Source organism: Candida jiufengensis (assembly GCF_024610255.1).
Source record: "Candida jiufengensis strain CBS 10846 chromosome Unknown scaffold1, whole genome shotgun sequence".
In the NCBI taxonomy this organism is placed as follows: Eukaryota; Fungi; Ascomycota; class Pichiomycetes; order Serinales; family Debaryomycetaceae; genus Lodderomyces; species Lodderomyces jiufengensis.
The window spans coordinates 1,930,071-1,945,574 of record NW_026261562.1 but is presented as its reverse complement, the minus strand read 5'-3'; the positions used below and the strand labels follow the sequence as shown (position 1 = coordinate 1,945,574).

At 27.9% G+C, this 15,504-nt stretch overlaps 7 protein-coding genes across 7 annotated transcripts; 4 read left to right on the top strand and 3 right to left on the bottom strand. All coding sequences in view use genetic code 12, as the record gives it.

The window, feature by feature from the left end:
- Positions 1-81: 81 nt before the first annotated feature.
- KGF54_004599 (uncharacterized protein) lies at positions 82-1,620 on the bottom strand (the record flags this gene model as incomplete). Its single annotated transcript, XM_051765314.1, has 1 exon — positions 82-1,620. One exon carries the CDS (start codon positions 1,618-1,620, stop codon positions 82-84), a length of 1,539 nt encoding a protein of 512 aa, XP_051618641.1.
- A 404-nt stretch (positions 1,621-2,024) lies between these two features.
- SCH9 (serine/threonine protein kinase) lies at positions 2,025-4,385 on the bottom strand (the record flags this gene model as incomplete). The annotated part of the gene is made up of 1 exon (XM_051765313.1): positions 2,025-4,385. The coding sequence occupies one exon, from the start codon at positions 4,383-4,385 to the stop codon at positions 2,025-2,027; it is 2,361 nt and encodes a 786-aa protein (XP_051618640.1).
- Positions 4,386-5,878: 1,493 nt separating this feature from the next.
- Positions 5,879-6,703, top strand: KGF54_004597 (mitochondrial 54S ribosomal protein bL28m; the record flags this gene model as incomplete). Its single annotated transcript, XM_051765312.1, has 1 exon — positions 5,879-6,703. The coding sequence occupies one exon, from the start codon at positions 5,879-5,881 to the stop codon at positions 6,701-6,703; it is 825 nt and encodes a 274-aa protein (XP_051618639.1).
- Positions 6,704-7,046: 343 nt separating this feature from the next.
- Positions 7,047-7,820, top strand: RPL39 (60S ribosomal protein eL36; the record flags this gene model as incomplete). The annotated part of the gene is made up of 2 exons (XM_051765311.1): positions 7,047-7,059; positions 7,534-7,820. 2 exons carry the CDS (start codon positions 7,047-7,049, stop codon positions 7,818-7,820), a joined length of 300 nt encoding a protein of 99 aa, XP_051618638.1.
- A 935-nt stretch (positions 7,821-8,755) lies between these two features.
- On the top strand, positions 8,756-10,222 carry UGA11 (Uga11p; the record flags this gene model as incomplete). Its single annotated transcript, XM_051765310.1, has 1 exon — positions 8,756-10,222. One exon carries the CDS (start codon positions 8,756-8,758, stop codon positions 10,220-10,222), a length of 1,467 nt encoding a protein of 488 aa, XP_051618637.1.
- A 1,202-nt stretch (positions 10,223-11,424) lies between these two features.
- On the top strand, positions 11,425-14,250 carry KGF54_004594 (uncharacterized protein; the record flags this gene model as incomplete). Its single annotated transcript, XM_051765309.1, has 1 exon — positions 11,425-14,250. The coding sequence occupies one exon, from the start codon at positions 11,425-11,427 to the stop codon at positions 14,248-14,250; it is 2,826 nt and encodes a 941-aa protein (XP_051618636.1).
- A 408-nt stretch (positions 14,251-14,658) lies between these two features.
- KGF54_004593 (uncharacterized protein) lies at positions 14,659-15,504 on the bottom strand (the record flags this gene model as incomplete). The annotated part of the gene is made up of 1 exon (XM_051765308.1): positions 14,659-15,504. The coding sequence occupies one exon, from the start codon at positions 15,502-15,504 to the stop codon at positions 14,659-14,661; it is 846 nt and encodes a 281-aa protein (XP_051618635.1).

Here is a 15,504-nt window from a genome sequence, read left to right as displayed (position 1 = left end):
AATTTTTATATCATTAATACGTATTACAAAATATTTGAAGAACTAAAAATCTATATGCAAAAATTATACAGCTGCTTTTGATTAATCCATATTATTAATTTGATCTAAAAAGTCATGTTCAAATCCTGAATCTCCTCCCATTAAATCATCATCACCATCAAAATTATATAATTCACCAATATCATCATTCACTATAGCCAGATGATCATTAACATCTACATCAACATCAACGTCCATGCCCAATGGGTTATTATTATTATCACCAGTGTTTTTGTTATTTTCATCATCATTAATATCATTCATTTCTTCGTCAACGTCGTGATGATTGTCATCAAATAAGACATTCAAATCTGTATCTGCCAATGCATTATGATTCGGCTCTTCTTGTTGTGGTTGTTGTGATTGTTGATCTTGTTGTGGTATATCTTCTTCTTGTTCCATTTGGTTGTGTTCCTCATCTTCTTCACCTTCCCCATTTGAATTGTCATCGTCGACGTCATCATCATCTTCATTGTCTTGATTAGCATTTGAGGCTATTACTTCTTGTACTGGTTTGGGTTGTTGTTGTTGCGGTTGTGATTGTGCGATTTGGCCATTGGATCTGCTATCTTCTGGTAATAAAGAATTTTCCTCGCCCATTTGATTCATAGGTAACGAAAAATCTCCGCTGTTCTCGATATTTGCTGAATGTACTCCATTGTTGTTGTTTTGATGATTGATGTTGTCTTTTCCATTACTTCCATTCATATTACTAAATTCAATTTGTTCTTGAGGTTGTGCATTTAAATTATAGTTCGGTAGAGGCTGTTGTTGCTGGCTTTGGTTCTTCTGTGATTGTTCTTGTTGTTGCTTCTGTCTTTCTTCCATTATCTTTCTAGGATCATAATCTTTTGGAGCTTCTTCAACTTTCAAATTTGGATCTAGTTTTGAAGTAGGTATACTGTATTGTTCAACATGTGGTAAAATTACATACTCTCTATCAAACTTTGATTTGTATTCTTTTAGCACTGAATCATACTTTTCTTCTAACTTGTGCAAAGATTCTTTATTATGAACATCTCTTTCTAATTTTTCCAATTCACTATTTCTCTTTTGCTGAACTTTATATTGTGGACAATTGAATAGATACCTTGTAAAACCTGGATCATCATCTGATTTCATAATTTTTAGATTTTTTATTAAATTTCCATCTACGTGCTTCATATATTCTAAGTCTCCATAATATATTTCTTCTGGATTCATTGGAGTTGAATAATCTTCTTTATTCCGTTTTGGTAAATTGGGGTATAGTGTCGGTGGAATGATTTTGGTTGAGTGAATTACTTTCGCGGTTATATTTTCAATATATTCATGATTTGAAACATATCTAATTAATGCATCATTTCTATATGATATTAAATCAGCTTCATCATGTAGCGTTATCCCACCATCTTCTTTTATTGCTGAGTTGTTACGTGATGGATGTTGTTGTTGGTGATGAGGATGTTGTTGATTATGTTGAGCTGCTCTATGGGCTTGTTGTCCTTGTTGTTGTGCTGCTTGTGCTCTTGCTAATGCTTCTTGATGTATTTGTTGAGTCTTTTTATTCATACGACCCTTAGGTCTACCTGGATGCGGCATGTTTTATATGTGATGCAAAGTATATTCGGCAATTCTTGAGATGATTCAATGGGTAAAATTATATTTTAAATTGATTAATTGTAGATTTTGATATAATATCGTTATAATACCGAATTTTATAATTATTTTATTATTATTGTTTTTAATTTCATTTTTTTTTATTGCAAGTGAGTTTTTGTTTGACATTTGTTACAATTACACGACACTATAAATCTTTTAGTATTGTAATCATTTATACCAAATAAATCTAAAGTAAACAATAAATTATTCAAATTAAACTATACAATTTATAAATGTTCGATAGTAATGCAAAAAAATAACAGAGGAAGTAACAATTAAATTTTAACATGAGCAAAACTTACAAGTTGATAAATTAAGTGAGTAAATCCGATCTGGTAGTATATTTATAAATCAAATCTACCATTAACAAATTCATAATCCATTTGATGATCTTCATCTACTTCCATTTCATCTTCTTCATCAATTTGATCATCATCCACTGCATCTTCTGCAGGTGGTAAATTTGGGTCTCCGGGTATAAATGAACCTGAATTCTTAAAAGTATTCATACGATAAGATCTTCCAAAATGATCATCCATTGCTGAATCATCAACATAAGTAAATCCTTTAAAATTTGCTTGAACTCCTGGTGATAATGGAGTAGATGCTAATTCCATTTGTTTTTTTAAAGCAGAGGTAGATTCTGATGTAAATTCTGGATCAAAATTTGATGTATCTGTTTCTGATGTGATATGAGGTTTAAAAGGTGGTGGTAAACTTTTAGCTTTTAATAAATTCCAATCTATATCTGCGAAAAAAGGGTGTGCTTTCAATTCTCTCGCGTCATTAGTTGCACCTAATCTATGTTTTGGATTTCTATTAAGTAAACCTTTAACAAATGATCTACCTTCAGGACTTAAAATTTCTTTAGGGAATCGTACTTTACCAAATGCAATATTCTTATACATTTGTTGAGTATTATCTGCATAAAATGGTGACCAACCACAACACATTTCAAAAATTAAAACACCTAATGACCAAAAATCAACCATTTTTGTATACCCTGATTCATCTAATAAAATTTCTGGTGCCAAATATTCTGTAGTTCCACAAAATGTATTTGTTGTACCATCATTATTTAAATTTGCTTTCGATAAACCGAAATCACATAATGCAATATGACCATTAGCATCTAATAAGATATTTTCTGGTTTCAAATCACGATATACAATATCATTATCATGTAAATGTTCCAATGCTAAAACTAATTCAGCAATATAAAATTTTGCTCTTTCTTCTGTAAATCTTCCATCTTTTTGTAAATGCCAAAATAATTCACCACCTGACATATAATCTGTAACTAAAAATAAATCGGTTGGAGTTTGAAATGAAAATTTCAAACCAACTATAAATGGTGATGCAGCAGCTGATGTACGTACTAAGATATTTCGTTCACCAATTGTATGAGCAATTTCCTTCTTTTTAACGATTACTTTTTTGGATAATATTTTCATTGCATAAATTCTAGAAGTATCTTTCTTTTTAACTTGGAAAACTTGACCAAAAGTACCTTTTCCTAAAAGTCTAAGAAACTCAAAATCATCTGGTCCATATGCCTTTTTATTATCTAATGAAGTATATTCCCAATTAATTTGTATAGATCCTGATGAAACTCTTTCCCCAACAATTCTTGCTCCTAATTGTAACCATTCATTTGGACTTTTCTTATTTTTAACAGTTGATGGAAAAATACGTATATGACCTAAAAATGCATCATCTCTTGCTGCATCATAAACAGAAATATCTAATTCTGATTTTGAACCAACTACATCAAATGTAGCTTCATGATTCCATATAGGATTGGAGGTATCACCAGATAAATTTAATTGTGGTGTTGACAATTGTCTTTGATATAAAGAGGGTCTCAGATTATTCTTCATTGGCAAAGCTCTTGGTCCATGATTTGCATTATATAAATTTTTTGGACCTGATGAACCACTACCTCCTATCATCGGAGATTTACCAAAAGAATCTGGTCCATTCGTTACAAACTCTGAACTTTCGAATGTACAAACTGCATATGGTTGAGTAGCTTGTATGTCTCTAGCTTCAATTATTGTTACTTTTAATTTTCCTTTGGGTTGAGAATTGTGAGATCCATGATTTATAGTTTGACCTGATTCATCTGTGGTGATAATCATTGGATCTTGTTGATAAGCTTGTGCTGGTGGTTGTAATTGTGATTGTTGTGGTTGTTGATGTTGTACTATTGGTTGTTGTTGATGTTGTGGTGTTTGTTGTTGTTGAGGATGATGTTGATTATTATATAAATTGTGTTGAGATTGTAAATCATTTGATCTAAAAGTTTGATTCAAATAAGCCCCAGGATCGTTGGTTGTATTCGTAGATGTTGTACCATAAACTGCAGAATTATTTGAGGCAGCTGTAGCTGTTGTTGGAGTTACATTAACTAATCCTTTTGGCATAAATTTACTTACACCTTGATTTTGATCATCAAATTGATGAGTTATTTGTTGTTGACCTATTGGTGCTTCTTGTTGTTGCTGGTATTGTTGTTGTTGTTGATAATTATGATAGGATTGCTGAGATTGTATTTGTTGCTGATGTTGTTGTTGATTTTGTTCATGATCATGAATTGATATATTAGTATTGGATGATGACGTTGGAGGAGGAGTTGGTGGTGAACTATTATCTCTTTTATTATAATTGCCAAATCCAAATATTGATTTAGCAAAATCTGCCATTGTATATAATTTTAACTCTAAAATTTAAATGTATTAAATGTATGAAAATATAAAAAATGTTAAAAATTGAATTAAATGATTAAATAATTAAATATATATATGAATTTATTTATATGTATAATAAAAGAAAGAATATAACTAAGTCTATAATGCTTTCGAGATTGTATAAGTGTGTAAGAAAATACAATGATTTTCAATAAATTTCAAAATATGAATTTTGTTGGATGACTTCGTTGAATGATAATAATAAAACAAATGAATATAAATTAAATATTTATATTTATATGATTAATAATTGAATTTTTAATAAGATTAATAATGATGACTTTTTTCATGAATTGATAGATATGAAACAATCAAATAATATAAATATTAAAATTTAAATCTATTAATATAAACTTTTGGTTGTTTAAAGTAAATCAATTAATATAAGTACATTAATAATTTATAAATATCCCTTAGTTTTCTTTTTATCATTTTTTCTTTTGTCTAGTCTAATATTTTGAATTAATTTATTAAATAATTAAATATTATTATAGAAATGAGAAAAAGAGAGAATAGAATGAAACTATATTAATTGGTACAAAAGATTATCAATTGATTTAGAATATTTAAATCATCTTTATTATTCATATATTACTATACATTTTTCCATGAACAAGAGGGATTCATTCATTTTGAAGGCTCCTGAATAAAAAGATTTAAAATGATTTAATCTTGTCAGGTAAATGATATTATTTTTCAATCAATGCTTTTAATTTAGAGATGAGATCTTTTTTAGTATATTTTTTGATATATCCAAGATAAAGATAAGATCAATTTCTTAAATCATATGAACGAACTACATCTAATGGACTTTTGCAAGTTTTAGATTTTTAAAGCTTAAATTTATTGTACAATAAAAATTGTTCAAGATTATTTTTTTTACTAAATTCTCAACGGTTTTTATTTTTTTTTGTTTATTTATTTATGTATAAAATTTTATCATTTGGTTAAATCTATCTGATATACACTTACACATGTTTCTATTGAAAGCTGTCTAGAATCATTGAGTCCAGAAAAAAACTGTAGTAGTCGAATGGTGTATGAATAATTAGTAAAGCTGATCATTTAGAAACATGTATCAGATGAAACTAATATTATTTTAAATGGAATAAATCGTTTAAAATAATTTAAAAATACCCCCAAAGATTATTCTTGAACGATCGCACTACTTTATTTTGTAACCTCTTATCAGTAAGTAAATATTTATTATCAATTCTCATCGCATCAATTTTTAGTCTCTTTTTGGACTTAGAACACAAAATGAGGTTGATAAAATAACGCATTGCGTGAATTTGATGTCAATAAAAAATTAGAAGATAATTGTCGTGTTACAATTCGTGTCAGTGATTTGCAAATACTGACATTCAGCGAAAAAATCAACCAATACAAAAATTAATTGAAACTGAAATCATACTTCAGTACAAATAAAAGTGTGAATTAAGTCATTCATGAACTTCCTAAATTCACTCAAAACCGCTAGTCTAGCGCATTTTCATAATTCATTCACCACAAGACTAATAAAACCATCATTACTCACAAGGTCAATTTCCACATCTATCCCTTTATCATCATCTACATCCAAGAACAAAATAAAGAACTATGACAAATATTATAAAATCTTGAAATATACAAAATCAATAGATGAAACTGAATATCAAGTAGGACAATCACATCCTAGTGGTTTAAGAATTCCAAAAGAAATCCCAGAATTTCCAAAATATAAATATGAAACACGTTTTTTTAAGAGACAAAATAGAGGATTATACGGAGGATTACAACGTAAAAGATCTAAAACATGTTCAGAATATTTTAATAAGAATTTGAGAAGTCATGTACCAAATATTAGAAGAGCTAAATTATGGTCTGAAATATTGAATAAAAAAATAAATACAAGAGTTTCAACAAGAGTTTTAAGAACTTTAACTAAAGAAGGTGGTTTAGATGAATATTTATTGAAATCAAGTCCTGCAAGATTTAAAACCATGGGATTATTAGGTTGGAAATTAAGATATCAATTAATCAATAAATTAGAACAAAATGAAAGAGGATTTGATACTAAACAAAAACCCATTACTTTTATCCATAATGATGGTCGTAAATTTATCAAATCAAAAGATGAATTATTAAATGTATTATATGATTATGTTCAAAAAGATAGTTATTATCCTGTTCCACCTAAAATTTTTGTGAAAGAATATGGCTATTTATCTATAAAAGATATTGTAAATAAATTAGATTCCTATAATCATGATTTTAGTGGATCAATCTTGTAAGTATATAATTAATACATAGACCAATGTTGAAGTTTGGTTATTTGATACTCAATTTTATAACCCTATTTTGTTTTGTATACACGTGATTTGCACGCTATGATTTTTTTCTTGAAGAATTTGCACGCAGTGTTAAATCGAAACAAAATAGCGAGAACACATTGCAGTATGGCTACCAAGTAGTCGTAGTAGAAACGAAGTAATTACACAGAACGAGAAGCCATTAATCAAAATTATTTTTTTTCTTTCTTCACTCACAGGTAAAAATAATATACTGAAAATTTTTTGAGTTTTTAACGACAGTTCAATTTAATTTCATATATACATATTTATTATATCATCAAAAATGGCTAAGTCAGGTATGTGGGAAATTGAAATATGAAGAGATAGAGGATTGGGATAGAGTAATATAGTAGTACTGAGAAGATTTAAAGACAACTGCATAAGATCAAACAAACGAAAGATTCAAAGAAAACATCATCATCATACTTTACAAGATAAATGAAATATCAAGAGCGTATTTAATTTAAAAAGTCTACTACAATCAATGTCATGAGGTCATTTGATAATTCTCAAAAAGAAGATCACTATATATATTTTAAATCAAAGTTCATTGTTTATTTTTCTCATAATTGGTATAACGATCATCATGATAATTGATTCAAATCAAAAACCCCGTCATTCACTCAGGGATTAAAATGCATTTGGAATAATTGAACATCGATATTGAATCTTTCGACACTCTGGGATTTAAGTTAAATATCTAATACTATATCATCGAATAATCCTCAGCTCAATAAATTTGATCCCTTTATACTAACTATCATTAATAGGAATTGCTGTAGGTTTAAACAAAGGACACAAAGTTGCTTCAAAAGAAGTTGCTCCAAAAATCTCATATAGAAAAGGTGCTTTATCACAAAGAACTGTTTTTGTTAGATCAATTGTTAAAGAAGTTTCAGGTTTAGCTCCATATGAAAGAAGATTAATTGAATTAATTAGAAATGCTGGTGAAAAAAGAGCTAAAAAATTAGCTAAAAAAAGATTAGGTACTCACAAAAGAGCTTTAAGAAAAGTTGAAGAAATGAATAGTATAATTGCTGAATCAAGAAGACATTAAGTCAATTTTTATCATTAGTTAACCTGTACATTAATTCATAATCACCATCATAAAATATACGAAAGTTTTAAAAATTAAGATTATAGTCAATAAATTGTAGAAACCCACATTGGTTGGAAGCTTGAAATAGTGTAAAGAACACTTTTAAAGATAAAAAGACTCTATCATCAATTCTGTAAATTAGATTGTTTTTGTCATTCTTCGTTCTAATCTTTCAAACATATCTAGTTTGAAGAGTATATTTTTGAAGTCTAGATTTTTACTTAAATTTGATACAAATTTTATACAAATTTTGATGCAAAACATTGTCAAAAATTCAAAATGAAAACAGTACTAGTAATTTTTTTCAGTTGGGTTTTTTATCAAACTTAGTATTCTCAACAAGTTTACTTACCAATACAACTACCCACAATTAGCTAATTCAGACCTTGTTCGAAAGTCCATTTGCTATTATATCAATGTAAAAGCCGTTCAAAACAATAATCTTACAAATATTTTGCAACCTCAAAGCTACCATACAAATATGATCATATCATGTAATAAAAATATAAAGAATAAAGTTTTTTAAACTAGAATTAAACTTTCTAATAATGCCTCGAGGAAAATTAGATCCATAAGGCGTAAAATTTAAGCAGAAGAAGTCACAAACTTACAGATTGATTAACTTTGTGCTAAAATAACGGAATACGTTATGTCAAATTCGAACTAAATTTAGCGGACGGAAAACGAGAAGCGCTTCAACTTAGGTAAACGATTTCCTAAAAATTTCGTTTTATTGATAAAATAAATAATAAAAAATATAACATATATTGCATTGATAGATTTAAATTATAAATGGTATCATGATCTCAAAAAAACTTGAAATTTAAGTTTGATTTCAATTCCTTTTACTTATCAATCAACTAAACATCAATATCAAATAATACTATTTTGTTATGCTTAAAGCATTAAAACAAACTTCAAAAGTATCAGTTAGATTTAACTCAACTTCGATCACTGCAAGATATTTCCCAAATGAACCAATATCACCAGTTATAAAAACTGACACCATTCCAGGTCCAGCATCAAAAAAAACAAATGAAGAATTGGGTAAAATTTATGATAATAGTGCTACTTATTTTGTTGCTGATTATTTTAAGTCATTAGGTAATTATTTAAGTGATTCAGATGGTAATAAATTATTAGATGTTTATTGTCAAATTTCATCAATTCCATTAGGTTATAATAATCCAAAATTAATTGAAGCTGCAAAATCTGAAGAAATGATTTCATCAATTGTTAATCGTCCTGCATTAGCTTGTTTTCCATCAAATAATTATAAAGATATATTAGAAGATGGTTTATTAAAAGCTGCACCACCAGGAATGAAAAAAATTTGGACTTCATTAAGTGGATCAGATGCTAATGAAACTGCTTATAAAGCTGCTTTTATGTATCAACATGCAAAATTAAGACAATCTGATAATTTTACAACTGAAGAATTAGAAAGTGTTATGAATAATGAAGGTCCAGGTGCTTCAGATATGGTAATTTTATCATTTGATAAAGGGTTCCATGGTAGAACTTTTGGTTCATTATCAACAACAAGATCAAAAGCTATTCATAAATTAGATATTCCAGCTTTCCCATGGCCAAAAGCTTCTTTCCCACAATTAAAATATCCATTAGAAGAATTTGAAAGTGAAAATAGAAAAGAAGAACAAAATTGTTTAGATGAATTAGAATCTATAATTGAAAAATCACCAAAAAAAATAGCTGCTATTATTGTTGAACCAGTTCAATCAGAAGGTGGTGATAATCATGCTACTAATTTCTTTTTCCAAGGATTAAGAGACATTACTACTAAACATGATGTCTTATTCATTGTTGATGAAGTTCAAACAGGTGTTGGAGCAACTGGTAAATTTTGGGCACATGAACATTGGAATTTGACTAATCCACCAGATATGGTTACTTTCTCCAAAAAATTTCAAGCTGCTGGTTTCTATTTTGCAAATCCTGATTTACAACCAAAACAACCATATAGACAATTTAACACATGGTGTGGTGATCCATCAAAAGCTATATTAGCAAAGGCAATCTATAAAGAAATTGAATCATCAGATTTAGTTAATCAAACTGCTGAAGTTGGTGATTACTTATATAAAGGTTTAAAAACCATTACCAATAAATTTCCAAATATTTATAAAAATTTAAGAGGTGAAAATTATGGTACTTTCATTGCATGGGATGTTGTTAATGCTGATATTAGAAATAAAATATTGATGAAATGTAGATTAGCAGGTTTAAATATGGGTGGATGTGGTGATTATTCAATTAGATTAAGACCAACTTTATTATTTGAAAAGAAACATGCTGATGTTTTCTTAAATATTTTGGAAGATGTTTCAAGTAAAGTATAAGGTTTGGTAGTAATAATGAATATGTAATAATAAAAAGTAATAAATTTGTATAACTAATTAATAAAAGAATAAAAGTTTAATATGACAAACATCTTCCAAAATTGTGAATTTAGTATATTCACAAAATAAATTGGAATTCAATACCCATATTTTCAAATATTTTTTTGTTATTATAAAACAGATAAAGAAAATCAAAAAGATAAGATAATATTTTTATTCATCGGTAAAAAAAAATCTTAATTGAAGTCCGAGCGGTAATTCTTGACAATAAATTGTATTTTGTGTAATTGGAATTTTGCAGATATTAAACAAACAAACGGATGAAATTACCATATTAATTCTTGAGGATTAAATTTCATTTTATGTATTAAGCAGATGACTTTAATTTAAAAGTTTATGTCAAAAAGAAACAAAGATTTACAATAGAATAATTATCCCAGCCACTATTATGATAATAAACAATCAGAAATGAAATTTTCAAGAACAATAAATTAAAAAGTAGGCTCTTCGATGATGTTGAATTCTCGAAAGTATAAAATAAATTCATATTTGACTTTACCCCAGAGTATATAACATAGTGGAATAATTTATTAGTACCAATAATTTTTGTTATTAAATAATATTAATGGTATTAAGTAAGATTCATTTTTGTACTATAGAAGTAAGGCTAAGTAAGACCGTTATTAACCCTTTCGAAACTCATTCTTATGTCAAATTAAAACAGATGTTCAACTTATTTTATAATTAATAGATATAGAGTATATATCAATAGATTCAATTATAATAAATCATGAACTTGTTTTTATTTTGGTTGATAGTTTCTATATAAAATAAAATTCTTATATATAATTAATATGAGCTATTTTTTTTTTTTTTTTTTTTTTTTTTNTTATTTGTAATATTAATAAATAAATTAAAATAATTAAAATAAAAATTATATACACTTTTTATTAAACTTTACAACCATCAACAGGATTATTGACAACATTGAATATTTTTTATTTTATCAACTGATTATTACATTTCATTTTAGTATATTATAAGAGTCATCAATTCAGTGTCATTATATCTTTTATATCAATATAAAGCTCAACTTTTATCAATTTTTTTAACATTTTATTTAGTATAGCATAATAGATTGAAAAGGCTATGATTCAGTAATAATTAGTTGGAACAGGGGTTTAATAAATCATAAATAAACTATGTTGGGTAGGTTATTTAAATTGAATAATTCTATACAAAATAATAATAATCATAATCATTCATCATCAGTTGGTTCATCAATTAATAATCAACCTTTAATTACAACATTTGAAGATTCTTATTCAAGAGAAATTCTTTATGGAACTCATAATGCTAATCTGTTAAAACCTTTTCAATTTAATAATAAATATTTTAGAATTATTATATCACAAGATGGTGGTAATTTAAGAACAAAACAAGTTCTATTTGATACTGCTCATGATCAACAATTACAACAACATCAACAATCACCAACACATACTTCACAATCTACTCCATTAAGTCATTCGCCTATTCAAACTCCTAAATATCCATTCTCATATCAACAACAACAACAACCACCTCCACCTTTACAAACTAGAAGATCACTACCTAAAAATTTAATTAATCTGAGAATTCATCATAGTACTTCCGATTTAAATGATTTATTATTTGGTTGTGGGTTACCGTCGAATGAAATTCATACAGTTACAAAATTACATACATTACCTTCATTAAGTAATAGTTCCAGTCCATATAACTCAGTACTAATAACAAGGTTATTTTCAATCACAGATCTAGAAGAAAATGAATTAACTCCTTTGTTTCAGAGAGACAATGCAAATGACTGGAGTCCAACATCAGCCACCACTACCAAAGAATCTAAGCTAAAATTAAATGACTTGAAAATAAATAGTAGATTTGCAATTGGAGTAGTTATACCAATAGAAGCAAATTGCTTTATACATGAAACGATAATAAATGATTGGAATGAAATATCGCATTTTTTAACCATACTACAAAAACTCGTTTATAAGAAATTAATTACACAATTATATACTGGATTTGATGATGGATTTGGATATGAATATATTGTAAAGAAAAGGTTACAATTTCCAAATTATATTTTACAAAATGATTTTGAACTACATACATATTTGACAAAATTAATAAAGTTAATTCATTATGATAACAATACTCCAAGATTAATAAATACAAATTTTTTAATGAAGCAAAATAAAGATGAATTGTATTCGACATTATTAAATTGGGTTTTAGAGATTTTAAATTGGTTAGAATTTAAAGATGGTAAAAATGTTCAAAATATGCCAAACCAAAATGATTCAGTACCTTCATTTTTAGCAACATTATTTTCAGTTTTAATACAGCATAAAGAATCATTAGGAAAAAGACCATATTATAATAGTACAGACAATACAAGAGAAGTAACTAGAGTAGTAGTACTGACTGGAAATCCAGCAGTCGCGAAAAGATTAGTATTCATACTACATGGTCTAATTGGTAATGCAGAGACTGAAAATGTTCAAGAAGTATCAACTGTAGATTCATCAGCAGCAGCAAGAGAAATAAGAGTGAAACCAACAACAATAAGTATACCCATAAACAAAAATTCAAATCATAATAAACAACCACCAATACCCATAAAAGCACCCATAAAACAACCAACTACCTCACAAGCATCCTCTTCACTATCAAAATCAGCCTCCACTGCGTGTTTATCTTCATCATTGAATTCGTCTTATTCATCATTACAATCAAATTATTCACTATCAAAATTTGGAAGTTCAGGTTCATTTATGGAAAAATGGAAAAACTCATTTAGTAATGCAAACACCACAAATTCAATGATGTCATATTTTGATGATCCACCAAGTCTTAACTCAAAAAAATCTTTTCAATCTTTAAGGACTCCTTCACCAAGTATTGAATATGATGAATACAATTGGAATTCTTATCAGACTTCAAATACCGCATCACCAATGTCAATGACTCCAAGTAAATTATCAAGGACTCATTCTTTACATGATTTACTTAGCAATAGTAATCACAATAGCAACAACAATATGAATACAATGAGTGAAGAACATTTATCAGATTTACAACATTCATCATCAAGATCATCATCAGAATCGGAATCAGCATCTTCAGAGTCTTCAACTACTATACCATCAAATCTTAATAATACTAGTGCCAATAATATTAATTCATTTGAAGTTAAAAGATCAAAGACAAGTGTTTATACCCCATATATCAGTGATAAATTAGTTAAAAATGTTGGAGAATATAACAAGTCAATAATTCATGAAAAGTGTAAACAAATAATGGAGAATTCACCCAAATATCAAATTGTAAATAATAATAGCATCAAAGTACAAGTACCCTCACTAACCACATCAAATTCATTAACAAACAATACATCATCTTCAAGGTCATTAATTTTCAAACATAATGTTTTATCTCCATCAGTAGGTTATTGTGAAGAATATAGACCAGAATTTATAATACAATCATGTCCAAATAGTCCAAAACTAGAAAATCAAATTATGAATTCGATGAAAAATGATCTTATATACTATCAAAATAATTATAAGTACGACAAAATTACAACAAGAACAATTTTCACAAATTTAAGAAATCGAGAAATTAAAACTATTGAAATGAATATAAACAATTTGAAAAATGATGAAAATGAAACTAATGATAATGAAGAAAATTCATCAACCACATCCACATCATCAAAGAACAACACCTACAAAACTAAGATTCAAAAAATTTATTCACCAATTAAATTCTTTGGTGACAAATTACCCATAATAAGAATAGAAGAACAATTATCAGAAATAAATAAATTTTTAAAACAACAACAAGACTTACAACAGCGGCAACAACAACATAACCATCAACAGCGACCTGAACAAACGCATGAATTGCAAGATGAGCCACCACTAACGAAAACACAATTTTATAATCAGTTGTTAGAATTAGTTGGTGATTTAATAAATTAATTAGATAAAATTCTATAGTAATGACTTATGAACAAATACATGTATTAATACCGAAAATCTTAGCTTTGTAAAATACTTGAAATTACTTTACTCTACAATTTGATTAATTCAAGTTGACGAAATTAAAAATTAAATATTTATTAATAAGATTATAAATTACTATATATCCTAAACCAAAATTAACGAAAACCTATAATTTGAAAAATCAAATTTTTCAAAACCTGAAGAAAACCCCTAAATTATAATCTTTAATTAAATAAACCATATCTGAATAGATATGACTGCTTTTTATTTGACGAAATTGTAGCAAAATAAAAAAGAAATGTCTATAAATTAAATATAATGAACTGAAAATTAAAAATGCTTGATTCGAAATTTGAATTTATGAGTATTATTTAATCAAGACGATTAAAATAATGAAATAACAAATGCTAATAATCCAACTAATCCAGTAGAAACAGCAATATTATTAGCTTTACCCTCTAACACAGAAACAGCACCGGATGGAGCTGAAGATTGAGCAGCAACTGTAGTCAATGATGCTGATTCAGCCGCAACTGTAGTTGGAGCTGGAGCTGGAGCTGGAGCTGTACCACCTGGAGCTGTAGTGGTTGGAGCTGGTGGAGCAGGAGTTGGAGCAGTAGATTTAGTATATGGGAAGTATGAAGTAGATTTTGCTGAGGTAGTGACGACGGTCCAACCAGTAGTTATAGTTGAAACAATTGGAGTTTCACCTTCCCATGAAGTAGATTCAACAATAGTGGTTGGAACAGTTGTTAATGGACAGTAAGTAGTGTAAATTGTTTCACCTTCTGAAATAACAGTCCATCCTGTAGTAATTGTGCTGATAATTGGAGTTTCACCTTCCCATGAAGTAGATTCAACAATAGTGGTTGGAACAGTTGTTAATGGACAGTAAGTAGTGTAGATTGTTTCACCTTCTGTAATAACGGTATAACCTGAAGTATGAACATAAGTAGTACCACCAGCATAACTTGTGATTTCTGTAGTTGAAACACCTTCTTCAGTAGTTGATAATGGACAATAAGTTGTGTAGGTAGTATCAATTTCAGTAACGGTGGTTAAACCTGTAATTAAAGTTGAAATTGGTGTACAATGACCTGCACTACATGATGTTATAGTTATTGTTGTTGTAGCTATATCTGTTGATTCACCAGCAACGGTGGTGTTTGCCCAATGAGCTGAAGCTAATGAAGCAATTGAAATAATTGATGATAAAGTTGAAAATTTCAT